The sequence below is a fragment of the Rhamphochromis sp. 'chilingali' genome (genome assembly GCF_963969265.1).
Source record: "Rhamphochromis sp. 'chilingali' genome assembly, chromosome: 10".
NCBI classification, from domain to species: Eukaryota; Metazoa; Chordata; class Actinopteri; order Cichliformes; family Cichlidae; genus Rhamphochromis; species Rhamphochromis sp. 'chilingali'.
In genome coordinates this window covers 7,233,784-7,254,914 of record NC_137937.1, presented here as the reverse complement: position 1 = coordinate 7,254,914, position 21,131 = coordinate 7,233,784, and the positions used below count along the sequence as shown (strand labels likewise).

At 40.2% G+C, this 21,131-nt stretch overlaps 1 protein-coding gene across 1 annotated transcript in view; it reads left to right on the top strand.

Moving 5' to 3' along the window:
- Window positions 1-493: 493 nt before the first annotated feature.
- Window positions 494-21,131, top strand: part of citb (citron rho-interacting serine/threonine kinase b) — a gene marked incomplete at its 5' end in the record, with an annotated part of 44,931 nt that continues 24,293 nt past the window's right edge. Inside the window, 15 exons of the mRNA XM_080893706.1 lie at window positions 494-502; window positions 642-785; window positions 1,348-1,467; window positions 7,927-8,097; window positions 8,605-8,658; window positions 8,805-8,858; window positions 9,280-9,420; window positions 10,695-10,820; window positions 13,133-13,228; window positions 13,455-13,571; window positions 13,761-13,870; window positions 14,102-14,276; window positions 15,105-15,302; window positions 15,410-15,463; window positions 18,069-18,266. Of these exons, the coding sequence (XP_080749832.1) occupies window positions 494-502; window positions 642-785; window positions 1,348-1,467; window positions 7,927-8,097; window positions 8,605-8,658; window positions 8,805-8,858; window positions 9,280-9,420; window positions 10,695-10,820; window positions 13,133-13,228; window positions 13,455-13,571; window positions 13,761-13,870; window positions 14,102-14,276; window positions 15,105-15,302; window positions 15,410-15,463; window positions 18,069-18,266 (1,767 nt within the window). The remainder of the gene's footprint in view (window positions 503-641; window positions 786-1,347; window positions 1,468-7,926; window positions 8,098-8,604; window positions 8,659-8,804; window positions 8,859-9,279; window positions 9,421-10,694; window positions 10,821-13,132; window positions 13,229-13,454; window positions 13,572-13,760; window positions 13,871-14,101; window positions 14,277-15,104; window positions 15,303-15,409; window positions 15,464-18,068; window positions 18,267-21,131) is intronic.

Below are 21,131 nucleotides of genomic sequence, written 5' to 3'. Positions count from 1 at the left end.
GTAATATCTCAGCTACTTCAACACCTCCGTCTCGTTCTTAAGCACATATTTAAACCTGTCAGAAGGAAACTTTGCTGACTTATAAGATCTGGCTAATGTAATCTGTATGACTCAAAACATACCTCTTATAACACCTCCACAAGCCCCAACCCGATGAAGATATAATGAGCAGTGTACTTCAGTGTCCTGAGTCACATATAAATATGTGCAGATTTACACCAATCCACCTTTATTCATGTCACTGTATTTCTCTGAGCTGTCTGCTGAAAGACTTGTGAGTGACACATCATTTTGGATTCCTGTACCACACTGACCCTTTGGTTTTACTGGCTGCAACACCCATGCCGTGGTGCTGTGTTTTCGTGAGCATGTGTCTGCATTGTGACTGTGTTAGTGCTGCTATAGACTAAGCGCTGTCACAGTATCTGTGACTGTGCTGCCTGTCCTGCTGTTTCTCTGCTTTCCAACCCTCCTCTTGGCCTGTAATGCTATAATGGCAAATGTAATTGTAACATCAATCACTACCAATGACATGTGGCACCAAACAAGTCTACTGCACTTTTACACAGACACACACAGACAGATAAGCATATTACATGCATGTTGTGACAATTGCACAAATATACTGTTTTTCCTTTCAGGTTGAGCAAGAGATCTCGCTCATTCAGAGGAAGATGTCTGACCTTGAGTCAGTGCTCCAGCAAAAGGACATAGAGTTGAAGGCCTCAGAGACTCAGAGGACAATCCTAGAACAGGATCTGGCCACTTATATCACCGAATGCAGTGTGAGTATCTCAAGGGATTATAAGACAGAGACATAGCACTGGAAAGAGTGTGAAATCTATGGAAACATTTGCTAAAAGCAAAACTGAAACTGAACTACCAGGTAAAAAGTTTTAGTACGCCTTATTTTGGAGCAAAATTGATTTTTATTAGATTTAACAGGAGATTTTATATTAACGTTTTTTATGATGTGTGACTACTGGAATTAATCAAGCACCAGAAGTGTCTCATGATGGTTGGGAAGTGGTAAGAACTTCTTCTACAAGAACTTTGTATTACTACAATCGCTAGCATATGGGCTGCTTCCTCATATGCATGTGTGTGTATGCCATATATACTATGACTCTTGCTGTCAATTCACTAAAATGCAATGGTAGATGAACAAGATATTGGAAATACTACTTAGCTGATGATAGTACGATTCAACAGCATCCAAAAAGTGAAACAACACCTATTTAACACTAACTATTTATTTCAGGATTTTGATATCAGGTTGATTTATTTTCAGCTGAGTATTCCCAACAAAGTGTCAGCTGACTGAACACAAGTTTGTCTTGATTTCAGAGTCTAAAGCGTAGTTTGGAACAGGCTCGTATGGAAGTGACACAGGAGGACGATAAAGCACTGCAGCTTCTTCATGACATCCGGGAGCAAAGCAACAAACTTCAGGAGATCAAAGAACAGGTAGGACGACATTTCGGGTGTCACATTAGGTCAGCTGGCTGAGAGTACGCCTGATGCTGTGGGCTCAGAATTGAATAATTAATGAGGAAATTAGTCAGCTCTCTACTGTTGCAATCATTTTTTGATTTCATTAAGTTTTGTTCTTTTGAGTGAAAAGACTTTTCTTTAGTGACTGTTTTCCCCTTCGTTTTCCAATGAGTATTCATGCAGTACTTTGCAGTGAAGGGAAGTACAGTATTACATAAATAACGAATTGTTTTTCAAAAAGAACATTTTAAGAGGATTTCATAATGGCAGTCAGATGGAGCAGGTCGAGCCACCAAGGCTGAGTGTGTGGGTTGTGAGTGTTAATTAGACAGGCACATGATGCTGAAACCCCACAGCTAGGGATGGGAATTGATAAGAATTTAGTGAGTCCGATTGCACTATCTATATCACGTGTCGATTGTCATTGGGTTCTCATTGGCTCTGTTTTGAGAGTCAGCACCATCACTAAGCAGCAATGAAGAAAATACATTCATGCAAATGAATTGCAAGCTGTGGGTCAAATGTTTGTGCATGTTTGCTGAGCTATTTCCCCTCTTTGTTGTGATCAGTGAGGAGTTGTTACTCAAAAAGTCATTATTTAACATAATACACGCTTTTATTTTCATGCAATGCAGTACGTTTCTAAATTACTCCAAGGAAAAAGTAATTTGTTGTACTACCTGTTACATTACGTTCATGTTACTCTGTAAAAAGCTGAAACACACTGTCTCATAATCACTATTTTACAATATAAACAACCCCACACACCAACACAAATCCCTAACGAGGACACACATCTCTAAGATCTTTCTCTTAACAGAATACAAAGCTGACCGCACAAAGCAAAGATGAAAACCAGCACAAAAAAGCGATCGCTGCAGTGATTCTGCTTTAGAAACACGAACAGGTAGAAAGGGAGGCTGCAGCCTGACTGCTCATCTGCTTGTTACCTGTTGAAGTTCAGGGTCTGTCTGCATTCACTCAGCTTTCACCCTGGGTTCTTGGCTAGCTTAGCGTTAGCATGCTGTCTTGGCAGATGCTTGCAAAGAAAGTTGTGTTAGCAGCATAATGCGGCTGTTCCTGCCCTGGATGCAGTTTTAAGCTTTATCATTTATCTCGTCCTTTTGTGCAATAAAAATAAATGCGCATATCCAAGCTCTAGACTGCATCACTATTTTCCTCTTCTGAAATCAGCTGATTGTAGCACAAGTGCAAGAATGGATAACTGGGATCGACAGGCAAGGAGACTAACAGTTCCAATGAATTGGACTACTGGGAACTGGTTCTTGATTCCCATGCCTACCCACAACAGAATCAGAATCAGAATCAGAATCAGAATGGGTTTATTGCCAGATGTTGAGGTTTACAACATTAGGAAATTGCTGCGGTGCTTCAGTGCAGACAATAAGAATTAAAGTGCTATGTAGAAAGAAAGATATGTGCATGCGATATACATGAGATATATACATGAGAATAAGAATTATGAGTGCTACGTAGAAAGATATATACATGAGTGCAGGTGGTGATCAGTGCCAAACATGAAATGATGCAGTGACACAGCGTAGGGTCATGTGTTAGTGGCGGGGACAGTCATGTGGTTATTGTTCATGTGTCCAACAGCAGAGGGGAAGAAACTGTTCTTGTGGCGAGAGGTTCTGGTGCGAATGGACCGGAGCCTCCTGCCTGAGGGGAGCAGGTCAAACAGACTGTGTCCAGGGTGAGAAGGGTCCGCTGAGATCCGGGCTGCACGCCGCAGTGTCCTGGAGGTGTACAGGTCCTGCAGAGATGGGAGTCTGCAGCCAATCACCTTCTCAGCAGAGCGCACAGGCTGTAGGGGTGCAATCAGTATAGCATTACCTACATCATGTGTAGAAATGCCTCATTGTTGGAGTACCCTCTTAATGTAAATGATTGTGGTTTTTTTAATCCTTGAAAAACCATTTTTTATACATGTATATATTCAATTTACGGTATATGGATGGAGCGCATGTACAGCGCTTTATTGGAAAAAGGTTTGTTTACCACAAGCCTGAGAAAGAACTCATCAAAGGTTTAGTTTACTCCTCTGTTTGTAAGACCTTGCTTTATTAGGCTGAGTTGATCGTGCAGTTTTTAAGATGTTAAAATACAGTGAGTCTGTAAAGTGCTTCGACTCAGTGAGTCTCTTTGGAATCAAGAATATGTCTGATATCAAATGAGACAGGAGTGTACACACAGCTCTTAATTAATGAAATCAAAAGTGATGAGTGTGTGGCATGTGTTTGTGCGAGCATGTATAGTTCTGCAGGGGTGACGGCACAACATGAAAGAACGTTGCCAGCTGTGAGAATCAAGCTGATACAAGATTGACCATTTAGGACAAGAGATAAGGAGCATGAAAAATCATCTTCCTGGCATTATGCACCATTTTTTTTCTTAAAAAGCAACCTGTTTTCCTCAGCCTACACTAGTGCCGGTTACCAAGCACTGAATACAGGGAATATAACTGGTTGCCATGGTGATGAGAGCCATATACCTACAAGTGAGGAGAGCGCTGATGCAGTGGGCAGGCTGTCGTGATGAGGTGTTGGGGCCTTAGCTCATACTGTTTGGAAAACAGAAATTTTGACCATCACTTCATATTCTCCTTAAACAAACAGTGATCCGTGTGATGTAAGAGATTGCAAAATACCACTCGGATTAATAAATTGTCCAGAAAAAAAGTGATGGAAGTATTTTCTGGGGGGGAAGAAAATGGAAAAAAAAGCTTGAAATGGAGGGTGATATCCTGTCACAAAGCTGTAAAGTCACTTTGCGAAGTGAGGATAGTTATCACATTGTCTTTTTGGAAAGTTACAGAGATGTTGGACACAGAGCAGAATCAGTTTACAGCTTGCTTTTCACGTAAAGCATACTGTGGCCCCGGGGATCCCTCAGCAGGAGTCTGAGGAAGTTGTTTTTGTGTCTGTTTGTTTCTTTTTCTCAACATTTCAGTACTATTATTCATTTTAGCGTGTTACTGTTAACGGCTACCCTGAGGTACCCCTGAGCAAGGTACCGTCCCTACACACTGCTCCCCGGGCGCCTGCTTAGTGGGCTGCCCACTGCTTCACTGAGTGAATGGGTCAAATGCAGAGAAAAACAAGTAATTTCCCCATGGGGATCAATAAAGTATCCATTATTATTATTATTATCATTATTATTATTATTACTGTGCAGAGCTCAGACTGATAACCTGAGAGTGCAGTCAGTCTCACTGAGTTAAGTTAACAGCAGTGAGATTAGGGTTGTGGTTGATTGTGCTGGGGTACTAAAATATCAAACATTATTAGGTGTTTTCTTTTCAGTTTTCTTCTTATATGGAAGCCCTTCATGGATAAATTCTGACTAAAATAAAAAGAATTCAGACTACACTGTCAAATTTGTGAGGGTTTTCTGCTGCTCGTGTGTATTATACAGCTCTGTGTTCCCACTGGTGCCTCCCAGCAGGGTATTTACACCAGCTAAATCCTGCATTTCATCTTGAATAGCATCTGTCTCCCACGCTCTGTCACATGACTGCAGTGTTTATCACTTTTGTGCAAAAAATCATGCAGTGTTGGATCAACAAAGAGAGATTGGGGATAGATTCATTTACAAAGAGAAGAACTCTGTGCCAAAGCCAGGAAGACCTGCAAACATATAGAAAGAGACAGTTTCACTGAAGATACAAGAGTAAATAAGACCCACAGAAAAGCACACGGTTCCTTTTTTCTGCTGTATCAACAAAAAAACGTTAGAAGTCATGAAATTTAAGAAAGTACCAAGAAAGAGTGCATGAACTGTGTCTGCATATATACATAATAGAATACTGCATACAAAAAATGTTAGACTTTAAAAAACCCTGCCCAACAATGGTTTGAATTTAGTTTTGCTCCTAATAGGTCCGTCTGTGGAACAGTCCCAAACTAAGCCATGAGATGAGCGAAGATTTTGGCCAGGACTGAGTCCTGTTGACTTTCATTGTTATCAGTTGCAAACTCATGCAAGTTTCAAGAGCCTAACATTTTTCTTACTGAGTGGAAATAACTAAAACAACATTTAAGACAAATTCGATTAAAATTTTTTAGTATAGCACAAAATCACAACAATGGTTGCCTGCTTTATATTGTAATATATTATAATAATAGAGAGAAAACTAATAAAGTAATGAAGAGAAAACCCACCAATCACACAATCGCCTACAGCATAAGCAAGCACTCGGCAACAGTGGGAAGGAGAAACTTCCTTTTAACAGGAAGAAATCTGAGGCAGGACCAGGCTCAGGGAGGGGCGGGGCCATCTGCTGCGACCGGTTGGAGAGAGGTGAGGAAAGAGGTGCGTCAAGGAGAAGTGCTCAGTGCATCATGGGAAATCCCCAACAGCCTATCGCTATTGCAGCATAACTAAGGGAGGATTAAGGGTCACCTGATCCAGCCCTAACTGCAAAACTAAAAAAAAGAAGAAAAAAAGATTTAAACCTAATCTTACAAGTAGAGAGAGTTTCTGTCTCCTGAATCCAACCTGGAAGCTGGTTCAATAGGAGAGGAACATGAAAGCTGAACACTCTGCTTTTAAATATTCTAGGAACCAGAAATAACCCTGCACTCTGAAATGCTCCATTAGGCTGATATGGTACAATGCGGTCCAAGTAAGCGCACCACCCAAATAAAACTAAAAACGCAAGGTTTGAAACATCAGAACACAATTCAGAATCAGAATTTTTACCTCTAATAAGGTGAAAATTGCAAACTACCTTAGAAACAATACATTTATGGATCCTTATGTATTTGTCTTGTGAAGTGAGCAAGTAGGAACAATTTAATGTCATTAATTTGCTTCTTTTTCCTGTTTTTTTCCTTTGAGTTTATCAATTCTTAAAAAAAAATCCGCATAGAAAAGAAAACAGATTAATTTATTTACTTTTTTGTTTGTTTGTTTGTTTGCTTTTTTCTTTACAAGTAAACACAGATTTGAAGATCTCAGTCTTTAGGGGTTTGAGGGTGTTAACAGTGGCTTCCTTCATTGCATCAGCTCATCTAAGTTTTGAATGTCATGTCTTGTCTCAGAGTTTTTTTTCTGTGCAGGTGTGTGAGCCACAATTATGTTCCATCTCAAGAAAAGACCGCTGCTGTGATTCAGCAATTCACAAGCTGTATTTGTTTAGCACACTGAAAGCTTTCTTTTTCATTTCTTTAGGCCAAATCATCGTTCTGCTAAAGAATTAGTGGAATTGGAGAAACATTTCTAACCCATAATCATGATTATTGTCACTATCCAATGGGAGATGTACCTATGGATCCAATGAATTGTCACTATAATGGAAACTGCCTTGCTTTAATGGAGCCAAAGTGGTCATGGTGGAGGCAAATGTTTACTTCAACATGGTGCCAAACCAGCTCAGTGATGTTTTTCTTCCTGGCCCACAGCAGTACATTCTGACAATGTGGGGACTCTTCGGATCACCATGTCTGATGCTGTGTGCTTCGACATAGACCAGTTTTAATCTGCGTCGGCTGAGCACCAATGCTCCCTGGATGCACAATGATGCTAGTTTTTATTAGACTGACAAACAGGCTGATGTACCCTGTAAGCAGATGAGGTGGTTAAAATTAGATTTGTTATGCAGTGACTAATTACTGTTTAACAGACATCTGCAAATGACTGTGGCCGATCATTGTTTCTACATTCTTTTCTCCTTTTAACGGTCTTTTCATAAATGTTTATTTTCCTCTACTATGTGATGAGTTTTGAACGTGTGCCTGGGACTGCTATAAATGATGCAGTGATCTCTAACAAGGACATCTTCTTCAGGTTCTAGTCAAACAATGTTAAGGTTGTTTGAGAAAGCGTGCAGTATTTGCTCTAACCAAATATGCTACACTGGAATGAGGACAATCTTAATGGATACTAAAAATATAGTTACGTTACCTGGATTAAGTGCTTATGATTAAGATATCAAATCCTTGCAATATTGTGCACAAGTATTAATTCAACCCTCATTTGTTCATTGTTTTGCTTCTAAGGAAACAGAGCTTCTTGCGAGTGTTTGTCTTTGTTGTCTACAGTATGTTCAACATGTTTTAGTAAGCTTTCATAAACCTTTAAGAAACCTTATTTCAAAGTTGAATCCTGTCACTGTGCATCTGGAAAGCCCTATTTGTCACCATGTAAAAAACCATTTGTAAAAGTCCAATCGGACAATGCTCCCAGCTTTCTGACTGTAGTTTGATGAAGCCCAAATTTTGAAAAACATCACCATGCTTCCCTTGTGATGATTTAGATTCAAGTCTGAATTATGTGAGAGTACCTAATTTGGGTAGATGTGGTGTTGGGTCAGCATTTTGTGGGACTACTTGGACCCTTTGCTTAAATTTCTGTTTGTGTTCAGCTTCACTTATCCAGTCATCTAAGGTTTCTCTTACCTGTGTGTAGGAATATCATGCCCAGCTGGAGGAGATGCGAGTTTCCATTAGACAGCTGGAGGAGGACCTGTCTGCTGCCCGTCGCCGTAGCGACCTTTATGAGGCAGAACTGAAAGAGTCCCGCCAGGCCAGCGAAGAACTGAAGAGGAAAGCTGCAGAGTACCAGCACAGGATTCAGAAGGTCTGCACTGGAACTAAAGCTTTTAATGATTCAAAGGTTTTAGGAAGGCATCAAACTGTATGAACAGTTGTGGTCAGACGTTTGCATCATGGGCATGAATGTCATGGTATTGGGGTTTTTTGATGATTTCTTTGAAATGTTCTTTCTCCACATTGTTGAGCAGTGATTGTATGGCATACATCTGTAATGGCTAAAACACAAGAATTGGGTGCCTAAGTTTGTGGACTACATTTAAAGGCAGGTCAGTTACAGGAAACCAAACAATTGTGCAACTTTCTAAGGGGCATTAAACCAAATATTAGTGTGGGTGTGTGCATATATTTGAGCCTAATTTTGACCCTTAGTGGATTTGATGAATGCTATGTAAACTACTGAGCATACCTGTAATCTGGCTGTTGGCAATTATAGCGCTCACAGTGACAGAGCAACCACATGATCGTGATTTGCAACTTCTCACTTTTCTAGTAAAGTAGTGATCATTTCTCTTCCTGACCTTCATCTTCACAGGCCAAAGATCAAGGGAAAGCAGAAGGAGATGAGACGATCACCAAGTTGGAGAAGGTAGCTCATGAAGTTAATTTATTCGTGATAAAACTGTGTGATTGGTGAGGGTGAAAATTTATTCTAGGTAAAGACACTGAAGAGTTTAAATGACTTTAATGTGGGATAATATTTCCATATTAAAAGGATTTTTTCCCCCTTTTTAGACAAATACTGAACAGCATGTAAAGATCCAAGAGCTACAGGAAAAACTCACCAAGGTAAAATATTTTTGTTTAAAAGACCAATTAATAATTTATTTGAACTTGTATCCTAAATGGAAGAGATGCAGCAGTATTTTTGCACTTTGAGATGACTTTATAAACTTTTCATTACCCTTCCCAACCCCCTCCTTCCTCTCTCTGTCTCTTGATTAAACTTTGGTCTCTTGTCAGATGTAGGCTATTGCCAGGGAACGATTAAAGAGTTACTGATTAATAATCAACAGTCAAACAGTTTTGGCTACAATTGGCCTAAATCTGACACAATGCGAACTAAATGTGAAATAATTAACATGTAGCATGTAATTTTCTTAAGGATTTGGTATGAGCAATATAAAGTAGTTTATTTAAACGTAAGAAAGAGAGCAAAAGTTTGGTTATTCCTTCTAAATGTTTTCCATCTTTTCCTTGTAATTACTAGGCATTAAAAGCAAATGCTGAGGCTACTGACCTCCTTCAGACTACAAAACTGGCCAAAGAGCGCATGGAGCGGGATCTAGAGAGGCTCCAGAATAAGGAAGACTCCAGTGACAGCCTACGCAGACGTCTCCGTGAGACTGAGGTACACACACACAAACACTGCTGTCACAGACACTGTACACATGCACAAAGACTTTCATACATGCGTTCTGGGGTTTTTTCTTGCTATTCTGTGTTTTCAGTCATTCGTAGATTTGCACCGTCAAAATTTCTGTGTTAAAAGTCTTAAATAATCTGATAGAAGCACAAACCTGTTCTGTAATGAATCGTTGCTTGTCAGAGAGGTTTTGTTTTGGGATTTGATTATTTCCTGGTTGTCGGGATCTCCCCCCGCTGTCCAGTTCTTGTGAGTGACACCAGATTAAACTAGACAAAAATGTCTGAGCTCAACAAACATTTATTTTCTTTAGTTTAAGGTCTTCAGTCTGTATCCATTATGTAGCGACTGTGTGGTTTTGGACAGAAGGACATTTATTGTGATTGTTCCTGTGAAGCTAACCAGGCTGCCTATTACATTTTACTACATGATCACCGAGTGGCTGTTTCTGTATACAGTTTTATTCCAGGCCACATTCAGGTGACTGCCTTAGCATCTTTTTTTTAAAGCAGCACATTCCTTTTTTAAGCCTTTTGTCCTGTTTTGACATAAAAATTTAAGGCTCTAAATCTGGATTGTTTGGACAAAATGATTAGTCCTTTAACAAAATTTTAATTCTAATTTAGATTTTATGAAGCAAATAAAAAATAAAACACTCCAGTATGCAGACAATCAGGCACCAGCAGCACATCTCTAGTTTTAGCATCATCTAAGTTTTAGTATCTTTCTGAGAGTACTAATCTGAATCTGAATGCACTGCTACGTCACACAACTGTCGTGATAAATTAATGACATAAATTAAATGACATAAATATGCAGTCATATAGAAGCTCTGTTTGTAGGGTCTTTTTGTTATGACCGTATCTTAGTACTTCTGTAAACAGCATAACTTAGAGTCAGAGAAAAGAGAATATGCAACAAGGTCAAATTTATACAGCTCCAAAGATCTCCTACACCTCCCAACATGAAAGGAAATGAGCTCTGTGGAACTTTAGTTGGGAGTAACTTGAAATAATGAGATATAAACACAGCAGAGATGCATCCCTAACAAGCCAACTGGGTGTGACCATTACAGTATGTCGCCAGTTCTTCCTTGAAGTGGAAATTTAAAGTTAATTGCTGTTCTTATAATTGTGTGTTATGTCTAGATAGCAAAAAAAGCACTGTTTTAGAGCATTAATTCTTTTGACTTGTGGATGAATTTGAAAAAATCATCGCTACGTTTTGTGCATAACTTTTGCTTGTTTTGTGTTATCCAGGATGGCAGGAAGACTCTTGAGAACCAGGTGAAGAGGCTCGAGATTGTTGAGCGCCGGGAGGCCAAACTGAAGGATGAAATCCAGAGCAAGGGCCAGCAGATTCAGCAGATGGCAGATAAGATTCTGGTAACCCACCTTTCATCTTTCAAGCAGAGCAAAATGAAGAAGGAGGTGTGAAATAAACAGAACTCATTGTCATCATTGCAAAAGAAATGCAAATTTACATCTAATATTTTTACATATGCAGTGCTCAGACACTCCACATTTTGTATTTTAATTGCCTTACAGCTGTGATACAACCAGGCCAGCGCTTTGAATCCGTTTACATCACCAGACTGTGTGTGATCAGATCTCTCTCTAACTTTTCCAATAGTTTTGTTGCACCTGTTATGAGAAATTATTCCTTTATTTCCATTGTTTTCTGCATTATCAGCGTCTGAACTGTGTGCCTGAGATGAAAGTATTAAGCATATCCACTCAGAGCTGACAAAACCGTTTCAAACAGACAGTTTAGAGGACTGTGAATCCTGAGCTTTTGACTCACAACGATTATAGGGAAATTAATATGAGCAAGCACAAAATACATGCAGCCATCTGAAAAAAAAAAAGGTTTTACAAGACTATTTGGTGTCCCGTGAAAAACTAAGAACACCTCGTACTATTCATATGAATTAACAGGGTGAGTGCATTTGCTGATAACCAAACGCATCATTAACATTAAGTGATGATCAGGAAGTGTGAGCACCTCCATAAAAGCAGTTTTTTGCCATGTTGCTGATCTGGATGATTCATGTGTTTATTGTCACAATGCCATAACAGTCCCCTGAGTGTGAATATTACGTAAAATTCATATATTGTGCACTGCAGATTCACCTGAAATCAGACTGTGCAGTGCTCAGGAAAAAAACAAAACAAAAAGCTGACAGCACAATTTGAAAAAAGACTGATCACATAGGGAGTGTTGCAGCTGGAGAAACCACAAGACAGCTGAAACAATGTACTTTGGGCAGATGAGACCAAAGATGACGTTTGGCCATGATGCTCGACACCACGTTTGGCAAAAACCAAACACGGCATATCAGGACAAACACCGTATACCAGCTGTCGAGCACGGCGGTGAGCAGTGATGATTTGGGCTTGCTTTGCACTTACAATGCAGACCAAGAACTCTGTGTGCCAAATTATTCTAGATTTGAATGTGAGCCCATTTCTCTGAAGCTAGGTAAATGGTAACTGGACTGGCTTTTCTACTCTACCTGAGTGCTCAAAGTGCTTTAACTCATTCACCCATTCACACAAGCACTTAAATAGTTTCTGTCTTTCTAACTGACATTCACACGCCAGTGGATGCATTGGAGACCAACTTGAGGTTAGTATCTTCCCAAGGATATTGGAGATGCAGACGGAAGCAGCCATTGATCAATACACCAACCTTCCCATTAGTAGACGACCTGCTCCACCTCCTGAGCTACAGCCACCCGTTGACCAAAACTTGTTCATGTAACAGGACAATGACGCCAAACACATCAGCAAATTTCTAAGAGAGAGGCTGAAAAAAACAGTCAAGGTTTAGTAATGATCTAGTCATGATCAATCTGATTGAAATGTTATACCTCAAGAGAGCAACGCCGTAAGGAAGAGTGGGCCAAAATTCAACCACAATGATCTGAAAGACATACAGAAAGTGATTATTTCAAGTTATTGCTGCTAAGGCTAGATCTATAAGGCACTAAATTATGGGCATGTTTTGTTGTGAAAACGTTCTGGTTCCCGTGTCTGCTTGTGACAATCAATAATAAAAGAAGTCCCTTTTAAAACTCTGAGAGAGTAACAAAGCTTCTCCATTTACTTTTGATTAAAAAGAAGTCATAGAAATTGACCTTTTGCAGCAGTGTGTGTGAGGTCCACCTGTGCATTCCCTGCTGCCTCTCAGCCAAAATCTGTGCTATTAATAAAGCCCAAAAAAGAGAGGAGCTGACGCTGGAATCATTGATATAAATGACTTTGTGTTACCTGAGCTCCTCTACATCCATAGTAACAAAGACAAGGAAATTTTACACTGTAATCATTGCATTTAATACTAATCTTTCTCCTATATTGTATGAGGGATTAAAAAACACCTGTGTGTTGGTGTTTGAATCTCTCGCTGACTACCAGAGACCACAATCAACCAGAGCAGAGCTAAATAAACAATTGTTATAATTATATCTCAAAGCTCTCAAAACCTGCTGGTGAGCAGCAGGAACCATCGCTTATTGTGATTAGGTGTTAGTGAGTTTGAAGTCCTTTGCACTGCCTCTAACAAATGTATGAGTTGTGTTTTGTGATGAAATGCTTTATGCATTACCTTTATGCCAGAAATGATGGCTACTTTAGTGTTTGCGAGCATGGCTGCTGATGTCAACATGAAGCAAGTGACCTATTTGTATTTTGTGTAGGAGCTGGAGGAGAATTTGCGAGAGACTCAAACCACAGCCCAGCGCCTGGAGACTCACCTGAAACAGAAAGAGAAGCTCTACGAAGACAAGATAAAGGTTCGATTTATAAATATGTACACACAATCATATACGCAGACCCATTGGTTTGATGTAAAACACCATGCAGAAATGTCCTGATAAACTTGCTGGAAGTGCTCTGTCTAGTGGTCGTGCCTTAGCCGGGGTGCTGGGAAGAGCAGCAATATGTCATATTCAAATTCATATTTTACCCTGTTAAGTGATATCCCGGCTATGGGTCTGTGGGTTGCCTGGCATTGAGCAGGTGCTAGAGGCCCAGATGAAGGCGGACATGGCCGATAAGGAGATGCTGGAGTCCAGTCAGAGCAAATATGAGGAGGAGGTGCGGGAGAAGTGCAGCATCATCAGTGAACAGAAGGCGGTAAGAACTGACCAGCTTGGGAGCACTATTTCAGGCGTATTTTAATATTTATCACACTGACATAGATTCCATGTTTGGAATAATGATTGTATAATTAAAAAGCACAAAAATCACCCTTAATCCGATCCCAGGAAGACCAAACTAAATGTTTGTTAAGCGTATGTTATAGCTTACACATTTTCTTTTCAGACAATAAATGCAATGGACTCAAAGATGAACAGTCTGGAGCAGAGAATTGCTGAACTATCTGAGGCCAACAAACTAGCAGCTAACAGCAGTATCTATACCCAGAAAAACATGTAAGTACCCCAACACAAAGCATTGTTATTGTGCTCCATAATAACAATAAAATACAATAATAATACAATAGATACAAATACGCTTGTAAGCGTGTCCTTTTATTGTGTCAGGGCAGAGTGAAGCTGCAGCTTGTGCGCAATAATATCTGGAAGGTACTTAATTCTGACCTTGCCGTTGCTACATGGCCTTCTATTTAACCTTTTGCACATTTTGATGTTTTGTCTTGCCAGGAAAGCCCAAGAGGAGATGATCTCAGAGCTTCGCCAGCAGAAGTTCTACTTGGAGTCTCAGGCCGGGAAGCTGGAAGCTCAGAATGCCAAACTGGAAGAGCATCTAGAGAAAATGACTCAGCAAGAGCAAAGCAATAAGAGCCGCGTGCTGGAGCTGGAAACCAGGCTCCGAGAGGTGAGGAGACATTAGAACAGGTGCAGGATATCTCTGCTGATAGATGGTGGTGGATTTTCCAACTGTGTGACAACACTTTTCTTTGTATTTGCTCTGTTCCCTGTCTGTTTGTCACAGCACCATCCGCTTCATAGAGTCTTTTATTTATATGCTTTATTTTGTACATATGAAGTAATCTTAGTTAATAATATTATAGAGTATCTGCACAGATTTTTTTATCAAAGCATAAAAGGCATTTTTGAATATTAAATAGATGAAGCTGTGCAGTAAACCTCTTCCATCTGTGTTGATCTGGCTCCATGTAGTATAAACACACTTGCGTGGAACTGTGTCCCCGAGTGTATATTGAGGAAATAATTATAGTGTAGTATATATATCGTGACCTCTTGGGGAAGCAGGTGGTGCATATAAAATAGTTGTTTGATGGTAATATATGGACTAGAGCTGCTAAGTTGGACATTGAAAAGGTAGGGACCATTTGATGTGCAGTGCATATTATGATATATGGAGTTTGGGATCCAGTAGCATCATTTAGGATACGTCCAGATGAACAGAATCAACTTTTTGGGATTTAGGATACAGGATATTTTCTGTAGTACTCCATTTATCTCCATAGTAGCTTGTAATTTGAATTTCCCCGGGCCATAAAAGTCTCACTTGCTATTGTAAAGTCAGATGTTACAAAAAGTGAAGCCTAATAACTGAAGGCAGTCAGACATGTGTCAGGTGTAATGCTCTCACACCGAGGTGATGTCAGCATGTGTCTGACTGCGCTGGGGATGAATCGCCTCCTCCTCCTGATCCTGGTCTTTCTGTCTGCTTTTGTAGATTGGGCTGGAGCATGAGGAACAAAAGCTGGAGATTAAACGTCAGGTGACAGAGCTGACCCTTTCACTGCAAGAGCGTGAATCTCAGATCAGCAACCTGCAGGCAGCTCGCCATGCCCTGGAAAGCCAGCTGCAGCAGGCTAAGACCGAGCTGGAGGAGACCACTGCAGAGGCCGAGGAGGAGATAACTGTGCTCAGAGTAAGAGAAATGGAAAGGGAAAAAAGTAGCGAAGATGCTGTCTCATTGATGTTGTGTAATGTAGGCAGTAATATCTGTCCCTGCATCTCTCCTGTCATTCCTCCTAGGCACACAGAGATGAAATACAACGCAAATATGATGCCTTGAGAGACAGCTGCGCGGTAAGCTGCTCACACCCTTATTTTTGTCGTTCGCTCTTTACAGGAATAAACAGCTCTTCTGGCACCGAACACCAGCTGAATCATCGCACTAGAAGTAGCCTCGTTTCAGTCCATATGTGTTTTTGTCACTCTTGGATGAATTAAAATTTAAAATCATTTGACTCCATGTCACTTTTAACACCTTCCCCGTTTCATCACGTTTGTCTACCTTGCTGGTGCTCTTTATGGAGATGTAAAGCTGACTGCATAAATGTGCATCCTTAAATATGAGCAGGTCTCCACCCTGTTTTCAAAACATTATGTTTCTGGTCAAAGTGAGAATTGTTATTCCAGACACAATTTTTACAGTAATATTAGACTAACTCTCAGAACTGTTTGTTGCTTTCATGGCACCATTGTGCGCATTAACACAGAAACTAAGTGAACCTCCACTAACCAAAGTTAGCCCTACTGAATCAGAAAATAATGCCCTCTATTCGGTGATCATTGCTATTTGGGAGCTCCAAATTTTTTTAGATTTATTTGCTTTACGTTGTTATGAATGAACATTTCCTGGTAACTCTTTGGTTTACTAACACAGGATCTTGTGACATGTGACTAACCTTGCGAAATTATGTTGTCATTTTTCAGGTATTTAGGTGCCGTCAAGTTTATGTAGCTTGAATAAATACCAAAACCGTCACAGTCTTCCTTTATCCCATTGCCCTATTTTTGAGATCCTCCCACTCACAAACTGTTCAGAAAGTGACAACCATAGATTTAGCTGGCCAGTAGTCAGGCAAGCACAGCCAAATTCAGCAACAAGCAGAGCTTGAAATGCCACTCTATTTTTTGCCCTGCTGACTTGCAGTGTTGGTTTAACCATTAGTCTGTGGAGCATTTTGGAGGAGAACAGGATATCTGGACAACTGTGAGCCAAAGTGTCATTTAATTTAGTGAGGTCTCCCGGAAATTATTAATGCATTATGGTGTGCGTTTTGTATTATGAGAGCATTGTGGCGACTAGTCACCGGATGTGGGAGCTCATGATGTTTTCACTGCTTTATGATCTTTTTAAAAAATCTGTATTCATTGAGGTTCATAGCATATCTTCACTTTTTTAACATTGTAGTTAATCAATTGTATATTATAGGATTATAGCTGAAGCCATCATGGGTGTGTTAGACTGCTGTGGGCAATGTTTAAAACTGATAAAGACTGCAAATTCATTGGATGTAGTTATATACAGTGGGGCAAAAAAGTATTTAGTCAGCCACCGATTGTGTAAGTTCCCCCACCTAAAATGATGACAGAGGTCAGTAATTTGCACCAGAGGTACACTTCAACTGTGAGAGACAGAATGTGAAAAAAAAATCCATGAATCCACATGGTAGGATTTGTAAAGAATTTATTCGTAAATCAGGGTGGAAAATAAGTATTTGGTCAATAACAAAAATACAACTCAATACTTTGTAACATAACCTTTGTTGGCAATAACAGAGGTCAAACATTTACTATAGGTCTTTACCAGGTTTGCACACACAGTAGCTGGTATTTTGGCCCATTCCTCCATGCAGATCTTCTCGAGAGCAGTGATGTTTTGGGGCTGTCGCCGAGCAACACGGACTTTCAACTCCCGCCACAGAATTTCCATATCAGCGTTGCATTTACACTCTATAGCATTCACACTGCTCACTGAAAGAAAGATCCTCCTCTGTGTTTTGTAGCAGAGGTAAACAGTAAATGATATGTTAATTTTAATCAGTGAAAGTGTGTGACAGCCACAGATTTCACAAACAGCACTGAGCAGTTTGTATTCAGCAGCGTTGAGGATGCAGCTCTAGATGTGATTTACCTTAGCTGTTTAAGTTGCTCTATAGATTTGGTTGACAGATGATTGGAATAAATTGCCAGATCACCGCTGCACTCATTCCACTGTTGACTTCTAGCCTTGCCTTAAGAATTTAGTCGCTGCTGTCAGTCCCCTGCCGAAAGGGAGCAGAAGCACTGAGTCAGTACAGAACAGGCAGCTAATTTATGTACTTAAAAGCTTTGCCTCTTCCCCCCTGCCACCTCGAAATTCTGTGTGGTCCCCTTGTTCCCACAAGAGCTGAGAATAAGGGGCTTTTAACAGACAGCCTCGTATAACCCTCATCTCTTTACAGTGTGCACTGTAGTCATGGCTGATTAAAGGAACAGACCGATGCTGATGAAATGATTATTCTCATTCTGAATGCTACTTGGGTTGAAACAGCAGCATAGAAAAATGATTACTGCATTACATCACTAACCCAGATATCTGCATCATGTAATCATGCAGCAGTAGAGTTGAGATTGTGTGGGGCGTTAGGTCAGCTGTTATTGTGGAGGAGCAACGATCTGAGCATTATATGCACAACAGCACCAAAACTTTTTCTTATGTGCGAATTGTAAAATTAACATTTTTATTACTTTTCTCGAAAATCCAGGAATTCTGCTTTTACAGTGTAGGTACACACTGCCTTTGGAGCAACAAAAACACTGTGTAAAGTGTCACATTACAGGGGTACATTTTAGTTGCAGATGGATACTGTGTATGTATTCAGCCATTTAAATGTGAAATATGAATGTTCCCTTTACTCTGTAGGTGATCACAGACCTGGAGGAGCAGCTGACAACATTGACTCAGGAGAATGCAGAGCTTAACCGTCAGAACTTCTACCTGTCCAAGCAGCTGGATGAAGCCTCTGATGAGAGAGAAGATCGACTGCAGCTCAGCCAGGATGTGGACAGGCTGCGTCGGGAGGTGGCTGACCGTGAAATGCACCTTAACAACCAGAAACAGGTGCTGACTTCTGATGCTGGTGTACAGTCCTAAAATGCAGATGGGTTTGTGAACCCTGAATAAAAACAGAAACTTAGTTACCAGAAAGCACACTGAACCTCTACTATTAGCCCAGAGAGATGTTTTAATCAGATTCAAGAGGCTTGTTGAATCTCTTGTTAGGGTTTCAGGTGTAAAATCTGAATAAAAATGCAACGATTTGCAATTCTCATAAACACATATTTCATTCACAGTTGGAACATAGGAATAAAGAAATGGTTTAAAATGAGAAAATTTTACATTTTAAGAAAAATAATCACTCATTATGAATTTGATAGCAGAATGCATATGTAAACACTGGGTCAGGAGGCATGTTTATCACTGTGTGGCATTCCCTCTTCTTTTAACATTAGCCTGTAAATCACTGCGAGCAGCTGCTGGACTTTTGAATGAGGAAACTCATCCAACTATTGTGTGATGTAGGATCCTTTGCTCAGCGGTCCTGGGCCTACTTTGTTGTGTTGTTTGTTTCTTGAGCCCCAAATCTTTTCAAGCCTGTATTCAGCTTTTAGCACTGATGGTGCCTTTCCAGATGTCCAAAGACATAGGCAGTGATGCCCCCCATAATAAGCTGAATGGTCCCTCTCCTCTTAAATCTAGTTGATGTGGCGTCCATATTTTCCAAAAAGAATTTAAAAGTTGGGTTTGTCTCACCACAGAACAGCTTTTCACTTTGCCTCAGTCTATTTTAAATGAGCTTTGGACCAGAAAGGAGAACATTTGTGGAAGTGTTTCAGAATCATGTCTTTTTTTAATGGTAAATGGACTCATTCTTATATAGCACTTTTCTACTCAATCTGAGCACTTCCATAAGGAAGCTTCCTATCTAACGTTCACATACATTTATATTCTGATGGACGCATCTGAGAGCAACATGGGGTTAGTATATTGCCCAAGGATATGTGCCAGACGCACGATCTGATATCCTCGTGTTGGTGTTCTTCCCACATCATCATAATAAATGTTGTTCCAGGTTCAACATTGCAAGTGACCAATCACATTGTTGTGACATCATACGTTTGTGACTTCGGAAAAAAACGCATTAAACAAAAAATCTACTTAACTTGCGAGAAACCGCCTCCGTCCGCCGATCCAGCAATTTGAATTCTTTGCACTTCATACTGTTCTTTAATAAACGGTAAGCATTATACATATTGTCCTTGCAACATTGGAATTTCATAAATGAATGAATCGCTTAGCTTGCAAAAGTATGACGTCAAACAATGTGATTGGTCACTTGCAGTGTTGAACCTGGAACAACATTTATTATGATGATGTGGGAACAACACCAACACGACGATATCACCAACCTTCTGTTTGGTAGGTGATCTGCTCTACTCCCCGAGCTACAGCCTCCCCTAATGCTGTTTCTTGTGAGGGCCCAGAGATCGCAGGCATCCAATATTAACTTTTGGCCTTGTCCCTTGTCCTCAGAGGTTTCTTCATATCCTAAGAATCTTTTGATGATATTATGTGCTGCAGATTATTCAGGAGAAATTGTTGCATAGCTTTTTGCAGATTGATGTCTCTAAGATGATCTTTTCGTACCCAGTTTTGTTTTGACCTGTTGCTAATTAACCTAAATACTTGCAAAATGTTTAATTTTAGTACCACTTGCATTTTTTCCAATGTTTTATTGCCCCCATCTCAACTTTGAAATAGCTGTTTCCATCAAATTCAAAATGAGCTATGATCTTTCATGAACTAGCAATACATCTCAGTTAAAACATTTGATATATTTTCTGTGTTCTGTTGTGAATGAAATCACAGTATGCTGTTTTCATTTACATTTTACACAGACTGGATTTTCCTTTGGTGCTGGCAAAATTGTTATATGCAGGAACAATCCAGCTGGTATTTTTTATTACTTACCAGCAGATTTATTAGCTTCTGACACTGAATTTCCTGCTCAAAAGAAAAAGTTAGGCAGGTTCAAATCAAATAACTGTTTACTAAGCTCAGGTCAGTAACAGGAAGTCTGTCAGAGAAGGCGTGAGCATCAGATGAAGAGCAGCAAGCAAAACTACATGTACAGACAGGAACACTGTATTAAGCACAGGGAACACTACACAACAATAACATGACAACCAGATGTGAAATAAAAATAGATTTTACTGCAAAGCAAGAGCACGAATCAGATAAGCGAGAAAGAAAAACACAAGCAAAACTCAGATAAAGTGTGAAGTCTGCATTCATTCTCGATATCATTTTGCACGGGCGGCCAGTCATTCAGCAAATAAACACATAAAGAGTTGACATCTGAACCCAGCATTTAGAGTCACAGTGCTTACCACTCCGCCAACATGCCACCGCTTTTGTGTGGCAGTTGTTTCTGCATGACAGTTGAAGTCTGTGAGAAAACATCATTTTCTGTTTTCTAAAACACTTGTATTCCTTCCTCTTATTCAAGTTTCTTCACCCTGCCCACTTCCCACTCACAGTCAGACAGGAGCTTTTCACTTACGCTCACATTACTTGATATCTCCACAACACCTGTGACAGGTGACCTAGACATCTCTCCCAGCTCCGAGAGTGCCAAGTGTAAATCAGGCAGCCGAAACACTGGAATAATTTTATTATTGTTATGCGTCGTATTCTCAACGCAGTGAGAATGAGAGATGGAGAGAAAGAGAGGGAGAGAGGAGGCTGTGTGATGGTGTGTTGCCCCTGTGGGAGGATTTGTGTGTGGGTGTCCAGTAGCGCTCTCAGTCCTGCTGGTTGTGTAACCACCGATGGAAGTCATAGACGAGGGATGGGGTGGTGTGTGGGAGGGATGTGTCATCCCCATCACTCCCAGGTCGTGTCAGCTGTGGAAGCATTGGACTT